The following is a 12,990-nucleotide window of genomic DNA, read 5'->3' on the forward strand; positions in this document are numbered from 1 at the left end:
CAGACCTTGTGAATAATAGGGTTTGTTAATGATCTTCTATTTATGTGAATTTCAGGATGAATAAGACAGTAAAATCTAATCTTTTCCTCCCGTTAGCTTTGTAATAAAATAGTGTTCCTGGTGAGTTTTGTCGGAAATCGTGGCACGTTCACCCGAGGGTACCGAGCGGTCATCCTGGATATGGCCTTTCTCTACCACGTAGCCTATGTCCTGGTTTGCATGCTGGGTCTCTTTGTCCATGAATTCTTCTATAGCTTCCTGGTGAGTACATCTCTATGTGGACAATCACTGCTGAAAAAAATACACAATGCTTCTTCTTATGCTTCTTCCTTTGATTTTTTTTTTTTAAGCAGAGCTTGAAATTCAGGACAAATTATGTTATTTTTAGAATTTCCTCGGAAAAGCATGAATTATTATTATTTTTAGTCTTTTTCTCTGAGAAACCGCATGGGTAGTGGAATTCTTTATTTCCTCTCTGAGAAGGAACCAATGACCCACCTCTTGACCCAGGCTTCATATAGCAGGCTGCTTTTGGTTTCAGCCAAATCATACTTTCCTTTACGTTGAGAGATTCTCCAACAGAGTGTGGGAGAAAAGATAGGGATATATTTTCTTGGTACTGGAATCATTGTATTTTGTTTACAATCCCAAATATTATGTGTATCTTAAGAATGGCATATAAATAAAATGAGGGGAAAAACTGAACCTAGCAAAAAGACAATGAGTTGTTTAAAGTCTTATAGTTTCAGATTTATTATGTCATTATTATTGTTAAGCTTATGTACATGTATCTAATTCATTAAATGGGTTTTCACATTTCTTCTAGAGTTTTTTTTTTTTCTCCTCTTTGTCAGGTTTCCTTCCTACATATTTGTTTTATGGCTGTAAAACAGGAAAGGAGTCAATACAAATGTATGATAATGTTTTGAAACTTAAAGCACTACGTGGTTAGCATCATGATGCCATAGGAGCAATTTATTTATATCTCCAGCCCGTAGTTTACACGTAGGAGAGAGCACTACCCAGTAAAATAATTCCTCAAAACAAGTTGAAAATCTAAAAACATTATGCTCACCCAGTTTGCTTGGGTCATGAGGGACAAATCCATCGCCTCCTGCTTCCCTGTTATCTCGCACACCCATGTAGCACACCCTGTAAGAAGACTGCAAGGAGGCTAATTTTCCATTTCCTCCAAACACTTGAAAGACCCACGGTGAAGGGTGGATTTGTCCCTTATGTTTTGATACAAAATTATCTTCTAGGAAGTTAACTTAGATTATTCAGCAATCAAAAGTAGTTTCTTTTCTGGTCTAGGGATCCAAATGAATTTCCTCTCTGCTCTTATTCACCAGAAAAAATCCATTTAAAAAAATCTCCCTGTAACATATGAAGTCCTCTTATACCCAGCACTTTTACCTGACTGTAATATGTAACATTCTAGTGTTTTTGTGCTTCAACCTTCTTGTCTATAAAATGGATAGAGTTAGTATGGGAGACTAGTAATACCAAGATCTATTAAAGAGATAATTTGAAAAAACATGTGAAATGATGTATGAAAATCTTTATGTTTTCCAAGGAAAGGTATTTGACAAAACAAAGGTGCATTTGAATTATTAATAGTAATGTTATTTTTAGTTTATGTTACTTAACCTTATTTTCTAGTTTTATTTTTCTCTTGTCTTTTAACTTTCAAATCTTACAATACTGATGCTAATGTTTTCGTTGGGTTGGTTATGAAAAGGATATAGTCCATTTTGATATTTAGAGTAGTAGAAGGAAATTATAACTGACATAATACCAAAATAGTATTTACACATATTTTTAAAATATTTTTTATATTTAAAAAAAATGTATGAATATACATTCCTGGTTGTGTCCACAAATGTCAATCCTTTATCCAAAATCATAAAAACCACACTCTTGATTTTCCTTTCAAAAATAAACAGAAAGAATCATCAGTCCGTCCAGTGTCAATACCTTACATTCTCAAGATTATGATTCCATGATTATGGAATGGGGCCCAGGAATATGCATTTTTAGCAAGCATCTCATGGGCTTCTGAATGCTATAAACTTTGAGAAACTATCCTGAAGTGACCTAGAACCCATTGCCAGACCTTTTCTTTAAGTCACTGTTGAGTTAAAGTAAAGGAAAATCTCCTTTATGTCAACTAAATGCTTAAATAAGTTGAATAAACCAGAGTGTCGATAATTTGTAAGTTGAATTTGCACTAGTTAATTTGTCTATCCTGAAGAATATTGACTTTATTTCTAAAGGTTGCTCCTCACTCCAGGAGATAAACAGATAGCCAAATAGTTAAACTTTTTTTTATTTGACTGTCATAAAATATCAGTTTCCTAAGGTGAGCAAACAAGTTAATATCTTTACAGCAATTATTTGCAAGACTACAATTAAATTGGAAAGTAAATGTATAACCCTCAGTACTCAGAAAAAAAGAGTATGACCTTGGTGTTTCTAAAGGGATGCATGACACTGATAATTGATAATTCAGAAATTCTAATCACTGCCCGCAGATAGCAGAAGACAAACCCCAATTATTCCAATTTAAAAAACACTATTCATTTCCAAACAGATATTTGTGGCATTTTAAGTGAATGGTAATTTATTGCTTTTAACCAGCTTTTGATAATAAAACATGTACTTGCTAACATATAATTTTAACTTTATAATATAGCAATAAATAAAATTGTTCTTAGTATTGACTACAGATAGCAAGCACGTACTTAGGTTCTTGACTAATGCGTACGTTTTCTACTGCTAAACTCAAAATGGATAATAACCAATTAGAGGAAGTGAATTAGCAAAATTGTGTATTATATTTTTGTTTATACTTCTGTTTCCAAAAGTATATGCTCAGGTAATAGGTTTCGCCCTCATTAAACTACTTTAGTAAGGAAAAATGTTTGCATTTCTCAAATATTTTTAAATTTCATACCTTTTAGATTGCAACAGGCTCATAAAACTGTTCTCCTAATTCCGCTTCTAATCCCTTCATTAAATAATACATTTAGTGAATCTATCAGTTATTCATCATTTAGGTGAACCTAACTCAGCATTCTGACTTTAGCCATTTTACATATTCCAGAAGCAACTGCAGAGTATCCGCAAGACTAAAAATAAGGAACAAATAGCTAAGTCGGTTAAGTATTATATTATATTTTTTCTAAATTCAAGTTTGAAGCTATGCTATTTCCAGGTGTTACAAAATTGAAGTTATATTGGTTACCAAACCAACAGATGCACGTTATATGTTGTGTTAGAGTTATCTTTATTGAAAAACAGTTTATTAATACATTCCAACTGGAGAAGAAATAGATATTTTGGTTCATTTTTAAGGTGTCCCTTAGGTTATTTTTTCACAGATAGACTAAAATGGCTTGCATTTGTATTTTTAGTTACCTTTATATATTCACCTTTTGCTCTGTTACATTTTTTTCTTGTTTTTGTTTTCTCTATTTTTATAGCTTTTTGATTTGGTGTACAGGGAAGAGACTCTGCTCAATGTCATAAAAAGTGTCACACGGAATGGCCGCTCCATTATTCTCACCGCAGTCCTCGCCCTCATCCTTGTCTACTTGTTTTCCATTATTGGGTTCCTTTTTCTGAAGGATGACTTCACTATGGAAGTGGATAGGCTGAAAAACAGAACTCCTGTTACAGGTATTGCCATTACCACTAAAGGAGCTTTCTCTGATGGCAGATATGACTTGCACGTAGCTTGTTAACAGGATCACAGATAAACACTAGTGGAGGAAGGGTTTTCTTTCATGCCTTTGAACCCTTGTTCTTCTTCACTAAGAGCTCATGAATATGAAATACTCTTAAGCTATATATTAGCTGTCAGTATGTATAGGAAAATCCTTATACAAGAGACATCATCTAAACTCAATCTCAGTAAGAAAGTTTCAACAATGCTTACTGTATTCCAGAAGCCAGTCAACAACTTCAGCGAAGGATAATAGCTTTGGGATGCTTTTCCTTCTCTTTTTCCCTGTCTGCCCCAGGAACAACATCTAGCATCATTCACAACCATTATTCCATACATGTTTTTGCTCACAGGACATCATATTATCCTTAAATTGAAAATGACAAATGCTTTGACTTGGCAACCATCAGATAGTAAGAAATTTGGTATAGAAAAAGTGCTCAAAATATTGTCATTAAGAGGCTCAATCCATCAGTAGGTGGCTGTCAGAATTTCTATGCGATATTTATTTTTGTTGTCTGACTGGTTAGACATCATCCATTTACACTCACTATGATTCTTGTGGTGTGAGGGCTGCTTCTTTCTATCTTATTTTGAATTTTTATTTATTATGCTTTTTAATGGTTTCTTTTTTCCCCTCTCCTACCTCTTGTTGTTTTGGTTAAATTTCCTTGTTACCCTTTTTCCTCCTCTCTTGCTTTGCCAGATGGAAATCATAGTTCTGCACTTTGCTGTTTGTTTCTCTGGGTAAAACAGCCGCCTGTGGGTTGTAGAGAATGGAAACCACGAAATGACTCTCTCTCTCTCCTCAGACCATTAAATTTAAAAGTATGATTTAACTAATGGTATCTTATAAGCAATATTCTTTTTTGCCTTTAACAAACATTTCTTAGTTATTAAATTGATGACGTATGGTAGTATCTTTCTTAGAATATGGGATAATTAAATGGCATTTAGATTATGAAATCTAAGTGCTCAAAGCACAGAATAGAAACACACATAGCATGAAAGTTATTAAACTTGAGACTGAATTTCATACCTACGTATTAGTCTTTATTCACTGAATGTGAGATGTTTTCTGTTACTGCCTTTCTTGTTCTTCCTGAAATATTATTTTCACAGAGCTTTATAGTATAAATATTTAGAGGAAAAGTTCATATATATAAATATTCCCAAAACTCCACTTTTACTAAACTGTGTGTGAATCATAAACTATTTGTTCTCAAAGATCTTCTAGTTTTAATTATTTGCTAGATGTGATCACATTCAGTTATTCAGTACAGAGTGAGTCTGAGGCTGAAGCATCGTAATTTCTGAATCAAGTGTGTACAATAGTTATTGTTTTATGAATCTGATAGTAGATATTTTTAATTGTGTTATTTAAAAAGAAAGTTAGTGTCATTATATTACAATTATATTTTCCTTAAAAATACAAAAAATACTTTTTTTCTTTTTGTTTTACAAAATATGTAACACCAGAACTAATATGTCAAGATCTACACTAAGAATATTTATGCATATTTATATAGAAAGCTGTTAAGAGAAAGCATTTGTAAATACTATGAAAACCTAGCATGTGAGAACAGCTAACAAAGTTAAACCCTTGATTCTTCCTAGATTGAGAGTTTTTGTTTCATAGACTGAGAATGCATGTGATATCATGCCCTGGAGAAAGCACTCATATTTTCATAATATGTTTCATGTAATTTCAAACACCATATATTATGTCTATTGATACATAGCAGAAAGTTTATTCTTTGAAAGATCGCAAACTATTTTCTCCCAAAGTTGAGTGAAATTATCGCAGATAACACACCTAGGTGGCAAGTGAACTTTGGTTTGCAGAAGTATGCAATTCTTCAGTGAATGTGAAGTAATCAGAAAACCAGGAGGTGGAAGCAAAGAGGGGAGGTTGAGAGTTCTACAACTGAATAGCAAGAACATCAGAGGCGCATATGGAGTGAGAACAGATAATTTGCCAGTGCACTGGGAATTTAGGAGAATGCGGAGCCTACCTCTGGCACCAGTGCAATCTGCGACTTGACAGATGAAGGAGCCTCCACTTGAGTAGTGTTTAGAGGAATCAGTGTCATAGAAAAGCCCAAGGTGTTGGAGGGAAGGTTGTGTTGACAAGTGGAGGTTACAGTGTCTCTCACACTGTCCCTTCTTCCCCATTCTCACTGCCGCTGTCCTGTTTCTCATCCTCATTTCCTGTCCAGAATACTGCGGAACCTCCTATGTGGCTTCCCCACCTTTAGCTTCTCCTCTGCCTGCCCGGGTCATTCATTCCAACCACAGCTCTGATTCTGTCTCTCATTGGCTCAAAAACTTTGTTGGGGTCTACACTGGCTATGGGATGCTTAGTTCAAAATCATTAGCCTGGAAGCTCAGGTCACTCCCCCTTGTCTGTGCCTTTGCTGGTCTCTGTGCCCTTTGTCATACAAATTGCACCTGGAATTGCCCCCTTTTCTCCATACCTTATCTTTCTATGTGTAAATCCTGTGTCTCCTTTAGATGGAACCTTCTTTAAAAAGCTTTCTGGTTTTTTTTCTAGAATTCATCTCTCCCTCTCCTAATGCATGCCATCACTTTATCTGTACTCCACTTCTTTCGTTCAGTTCTAATTATGTCTGTACCTGTCTGTGTTCCCTAATTGATTGTTGGTTCTCCAAGGCCTCTCGACTCTGGACCCTCAGAGCCTAGCAAGGAGTCAGTAAATATTTATTAAGTAAGGGAATGGCCACGAGGGCACGCTCGGAAGCCCCACCTCTCTCCCTCTCTGACCACCTGGCACCCACTCCACACCCAAGTGATGTACCTGCCCTTTCCCTCACGCTTGCCCCAGTCGGGGGGCAGGGAGAAATGGAGGTAAAATGTGTGGCCTCCCTTCCTGGTGGACTCCAGCTCTCACAGCTCCAGTGCTTGTGTTGGCAGCAACCCCCGGCCTGGTCCATCTCCTCATCACGTGTCCTCCCAACTTAACTCCAGCTCCCATTCGCCGCTTCTACCATCATCACATCAGAGCATCAGGGTCACCTGGGTGTGGTGTTGCTCTGAAATGCACTTGAATATTTCTTCAGCCCTTTGTATATAAAAATGAACTTACTCCTGACCCTCCATCTTACGGACTTTCCTCAATGGGCTCTGTGTGAAAAATAGGTTTGAGAGGAATGAACGTCTTTACTTTGTATTTGTTACTAACGACAAAAGTTTTTTGTTTGTTTCATACAGATACGAAGATAGGAAGGTTACTATTTTCTGTTCCATTCTGGGCCAGGGATATAGGTGGGCCAGCAAGCAGATGGATCCTTGGGGACTGAAGAAGAAAAGAAAGATCCTGAACAGGGATCTGGCAGAAGATTCTGCTTCCCTGAGGCATTTTATGCCCTGTTCTCTGGAGCCCCGTACTTGACTGTTGGTACTGCCACCACCTGCAGTCTCTATCTCAGCCGTAGGGCCCAGTGGCTTAGAGCTCAGGGAGAGCCAGCTGCACTGGGGGAGATGTGTTCCTGGCATTCTGAGTCAGAACCCTGAATGCATTTGGCCATGGGAGTAGTGTTACACATGGTGGTTAAAATCTACGGTATTATTAATACTTTATCTCAGCCACTTTAAAACGATAGGAAAGGCTTTTAGTGGGATGGCCCATGAACCTATTCTTTGTTTATAAAATTGCTTCAGTAGGCAAAACTGTGTTCAGAGTCCCAAACGAACTTACTAAAAGACTTTAGGAACACAGCTGAGTTGGAGGACTGGTGCCTTCTCGTTATGTGCCTTTGTAACTGTCTGTTCATTTCTTGTCGTGTGCATATTTGTCTCTATACCATGTTCTACTTCGTGTGCTCTCAGGTAGTAATGGAGTTCCTACTATGACGTTACCTTCAATGATGGGGACATGTGTAAAGGACAACTGCTCACCCACGATACCGGCTCCAAATACAGGTCTGTAAAGAGGACTCCAGAACAGTATGAACTCAATACTTTGGAAGTTATGTTTATTTGGTAAATGTCATTACTGCTTAAAGAGTTGCTCTAGGAATCTCATGGTGGGTTGAAATAGATGAATGGAGGGTAAAAGAACCAAAAAAGTTTCAAACTAGACGAAGGATTCCCATATCTGCCATTTTGAATCCCTGCCCTGTTCCTTACATCATTTCGACTCATGAGAATTTATCAAATTTACCCTGTGGAATGTGCTGCTAAAAATTCTTTTACCCTATTGCAAACCCATACCACACTAAGCGAGCACCTTTTAAATGGTTAGCCTTTAATAAGGAATCTGGAAATGCATGGGCTTAGAACTCAAGAGGCTTGGTTATAATCCTGGACTTGCCACTTTCTGGCTCTGTCTTGGATATGTTATGCAAATTTCCTGGATGTTGTTCAGATGGCTTACCTAGAGAGGGAGAAAGGGAAACGGGGAGGGAAGGAGGGAGAGAAATTGAGAGAGAGAGAGAATATGATACTTTCCCTGCCTCCAAAGGAGCAAATGTTAAGCATGCATATAAAAAGAATTTTTTAAACTCTGAATTGTTCTCTTAGGATGTGGCAGTAGTTTCAAAACTATGGCATATGTGAAATTTAATGAACTGTAAAAGGAATTAGTGGTCTGTTTCCAGAAGCAGCAAAGATTTAGGGAGTATACGTCTTTAAATATTTGAAGAGTTTTATATATAAAAGAGGAGTGGATTTAGTCTGTGTTATGTCTACAAAGGGCAAAATTGGACTCAGGAAAGAAATGGTTAAGCACTTTAGACTCAAATGTAAGGGTGAATTTCCCCATCTGGGAGAACATTGTTTTGTCATAATGGTAGGGCTTTCTTTCCTAAATTACCTTTTTTCCTTGAGATGTTGGACTGTTGCTTGAGGAAAAATGGATTGTCCCTTCTGCTGACTAAATGTTTCCTGCTTTATGACTTAAAAGGAGAATTAAACACATGAATACATTCCATCCCAGAGTCACAGCAGCCATAGGCACTGTGAGGAGTTGCCACGAGGCCTTCATTCCTCGCCTACCTCCTGGGTACCCAGTCAAGGCTTACAAACAATGAACCAGCTCACTCTTCACTTGTATGCCTTTGCTGTGCTCTCTAGTTTCTAAAATCCTGTTACATGCATCCTCCAGTTTAAACACCTTCAATTTCTTCAGCCTTCCCCACATATTATAGCAGTGACTCCTTGATGTAACACTCCAGGGCAAGAAGCTGAGTGGTGCTCTCTTATTCTGGATAGTGGAATTCGGAATCACACCATACTCTTGACCCATATTTGGTTGACTCTTGGCTAAAATGCCGTTCTTCTCTAGTTCAGCTGTCAAGCTGTAAATGCCTATCCTGTACTCATATAGTTGAGTTTGGAACTTCAAGTATAAAACTGATTCATTTATTGCTATATGTTTTTGCCAAGCCACAATCCAAGGCCATCCCAGTTTGTCCTGTGAATAGGTTAGGAGTTTTTTGACCAGATGATCTCTAGGTGTCAGGTCCCTTCCAGTTCTCATCTGCCAAGAGGCTCATGGTATCTTTATGGATCCCGATTCTGTTAAGCAATATATTTATTCTCTTTCATGTCATCCTCAAGTTTGATAAGCTCTGGAACAGGGGTTGGCAAACTATGACCCATTGGGAAATCTGACTTGCCACCTGTTTTTGTACAGCCTCTCAGTCTAAGAATGGTTATAACATTTTTTTAAAATTTTGTTTTCTTTAAAGAAAAAGATGCAGTGGGACCCACAAACTAAAATATTTGCCATCTGGCTCTTTACAGAAAAAAATTTGCCAAGCTCTGCTCTAGAAGATTTTCATTACAGGTGCTAGAAATGTTGCACAACACAGTGTTAAGGACAGAGTCCCTTGGCGTGCTACCGGAAACATGCTTTCAGATTGACATAGTCATGTTTTGTGCAGTTCTTCAGCCATACAGAAATCTGTCTTAAATAAACTATCATGCAGCCCATGTTTCTCCATCTTGTTTCTGAAAAATATTGTAAGACTCCTTCTCAAAGCCTCCCTACCAAAGCACAGACACATGTCTGCCACATCCCCAATCTGAGGTTAGTCTGGACCTGTACTGGCTTCTCTTGATCCTGACTCTTTCCCACACTATCCATTTAATGATCCAATTTAGTACCTTATCTTGGAGATCAGCATCAACCTCATTTGTCAGCAGTTTTCAGAGTCTGTCACAATCTCAAATTCAAGTCTACAGATGCTCCTTTCCTTTACCATTATCCCTGATTTTTAAAAAATCATGGAAAGCTATTTCAAAAATTTGGACATAGTTTAAATAGCTGGGTAAAATTAAATAGTTCTTAGGACCTTTTGGCCACCTAGAACTTCAATTGATTGTCACCCGTACTTGTTATCTCCTTTTCAATTCAACATGCTGTTTCCTTAACAGAGTATGAAAAATAACATGTTAAAAATTTACTTTCTTGTTAGCACAAATATTTTAACAACATGGATGCATGTATAGTAACCCTATTCCTAGCTTGCTCTTCTATCTCTGACTATTACTTGAAAATTATTTCCTTTATTTTAAATCAGATATATCTTAACATTGGTTTGATTTTAAGAACAAAACATTGCTTTGCCAGTGAACCAATAACAGGGCTAGTGTTCCTCCTGCCAGAGTCTATAAGGATGGCTGACCCAAGGGACCCAGCACAGCAGCTAAGCTAGTGATGCTCATCCATGGCATGGTATCTGGAAGCTTGGAAGGCTCAGGGAGGTGACTGCCAGAGAATGTGAATAGACCAATCACCAGTAAGGAGATCGAAACAGTAATCACAAACCTCCCCAAAAATAAAAGTCCAGGACCAGACGGCTTCCCTGGTGAATTCTACCAAACATTCAAAGAAGACTTAATACCTATCCTTCTCAAACTCTTCCAAAAAATTGAGGAAGGGGGGAAGCTCCCTAACTCATTCTACGAAGCTGACATTACCCTGATACCAAAACCAGACAAGGACAACACAAAAAAAAGAAAATTACAGGCCAATATCACTGATGAACATCGATGCAAAAATCCTCAACAAAATACTAGCAAATTGCATACAACAATATCTTAAAAAGATTATACACCATGATCAAGTGGGATTTATTCCAGGGATGCAGGGATGGTTTAACATTCGCAAATCAATCAACGTAATACACCACATTAATAAAATGAAGAATAAAAATCACATGATCATCTCAATAGATGCAGAGAAAGCATTTGACAAGATAGAGCATTCATTTATGATAAAAACTCTGAATAAAATGGGTATAGAAGGAAAGTACCTCAACATAATAAAGACCATATATGAGAAACCCACAGCTAATATCATCCTCAATGGTGAAAAACTGAAAGCTATCCCTCTAAGAACAGGAACCAGACAAGGATGCCCACTGTCACCACTCCTATTTAACATAGTACTGGAAGTCCTAGCCAGAGCAATCAGGCAAAAGAAATAAATAAAAGGGATCCAAATTGGAAAGGAAGAAGTGAAACTGTCACTATTTGCAGGTGACATGATTTTATATATATAGAAAACCCTAAAGAATCCACCAGAAAACTTTTAGAAGTAATAAACGAATATGGTAAAGTTACAGGATACAAAATCAACATACAAAAATCAGTTGCATTTCTGTACACTAACAACGAAGTAGCAGAAAGAGAAATTAAGAATACCATCCCATTTACGATTGCAACAAAAAGAATGAAATACCTAGGAATAAACTTAACCAAAGAGGTGCAAGATCTGTACACCGAAAACTATAAAACATTTCTGAAAGAAATTGAAGAAGACACAAAGAAATGGAAAGATATTCCGTGCTCTTGGATTGGAAGAATTAACATAGTTAAGATGTCCATACTTCCTAAAGCCATCTATAGATTCAATGCAATCCCTATCAAAGTTCCAACAACATTTTTCACAGAAATAGAACAAAGAATCCTAAAATTTATGTGGAACAACAAAAGACCCCGAATAGCTAAAGGAATCCTGAGAAAAAAGAACAAAGCTGGAGGTATCACACTCCCTAATTTCAAAATATACTACAAAGCTATAGTAACCAAAACAGCATGGTACTGGCACAAAAACAGACACAGAGATCAATGGAATAGAATCAAAAGCCCAGAAATAAACCCACACATCTATGGACAGCTAATCTTTGACAAAGGAGCCAAGAACATACAATGGGGAAAAGAAAGTCTCTTCAACAAATGGTGTTGGGAAAACTGGATAGCCACATGCAAAAAAATGAAAGTAGACCCTTACCTTACACCATACACAAAAATTAACTCCAAATGGATTAAAGACTTGAATGTAAGACCTGAAACTGTGAAAGTTCTAGAAGAAAACATAGGCAGTACGCTCTTCGACATCGGTCTTAGCAACATCTTTTCAAACACCATGTCTGACCGGGCAAGAGAAACAATAGAAAAAATAAACAAATGGGACTACATCAAACTGAAAAGCTTCTGCACAGCAAAGGAAACCATCAACAAAACGAAAAGACAACCTAACAATTGGGAGAAGATATTTGCAAACCATACATCTGATAAGGGCTTAATCTCCAAAATATATAAAGAACTCATGCATCTCAACAACAAAAAAACTAACAACCCAATTAAAAAATGGGCAAAAGACCTGAACAGACATTTCTCCAAACAAGATATACAGATGGCCAACAGACACATGAAAAGATGTTCAAAATCACTATCAGGGAAGTGCAAATCAAAACTACAATGAGATATCACCTCACGCCCGTCAGAATGGCTATAATTAACAAGACAGGAAACAACATGTGTTGGAGAGGATGTGGAGAGAAGGGAACTCTCATACACTGCTGGTGGGAGTGCAAACTGGTGCAGCCACTATGGAAAACAGTATGGAGATGCCTCAAAAAATCAAGGATAGAACTACCATATGATCCAGCTATTCCACTGCTGGGTATTTATCCAAAGAACTTGAAAACACCAATTTGTAAAGGTACATGCACCCCTGTGTTCATTGCAACGTTATTCACAATAGCCAAGACTTGGAAGCAACCTAAGTGCCCATCAAGGGACGAATGGATAAAGAAGCTGTGGTATATATACACAATGGAATACTACTCAGCCATAAGAAACGGTGAAATCCAGCCATTTGTGACAACGTGGATGGACATTGAGGGTATAATGCAAAGTGAAATAAGTCAGAGGAGGTCAAATACTGTATGATTTCCTTCATTAGGTAGTAGATAATAACAACAATAAACAAACACATAGGGACAGAGATT

At 37.3% G+C, this 12,990-nt stretch overlaps 1 protein-coding gene across 1 annotated transcript in view; it reads left to right on the forward strand.

Annotated features, from left to right (window-relative positions):
* The window catches only part of ITPR2 (inositol 1,4,5-trisphosphate receptor type 2), a 463,296-nt gene that overhangs the window by 378,846 nt on the left and 71,460 nt on the right, over positions 1-12,990 (forward strand). Inside the window, exons 50-52 of the mRNA XM_004435465.3 lie at positions 97-261; positions 3,486-3,681; positions 7,577-7,669. Coding sequence (XP_004435522.1) covers positions 97-261; positions 3,486-3,681; positions 7,577-7,669 — 454 coding nt within the window. The remainder of the gene's footprint in view (positions 1-96; positions 262-3,485; positions 3,682-7,576; positions 7,670-12,990) is intronic.

This window comes from Ceratotherium simum, chromosome 17 (assembly GCF_057802395.1).
Source record: "Ceratotherium simum simum isolate JZ-2026a chromosome 17, ASM5780239v1, whole genome shotgun sequence".
NCBI classification, from domain to species: domain Eukaryota; kingdom Metazoa; phylum Chordata; class Mammalia; order Perissodactyla; family Rhinocerotidae; genus Ceratotherium; species Ceratotherium simum.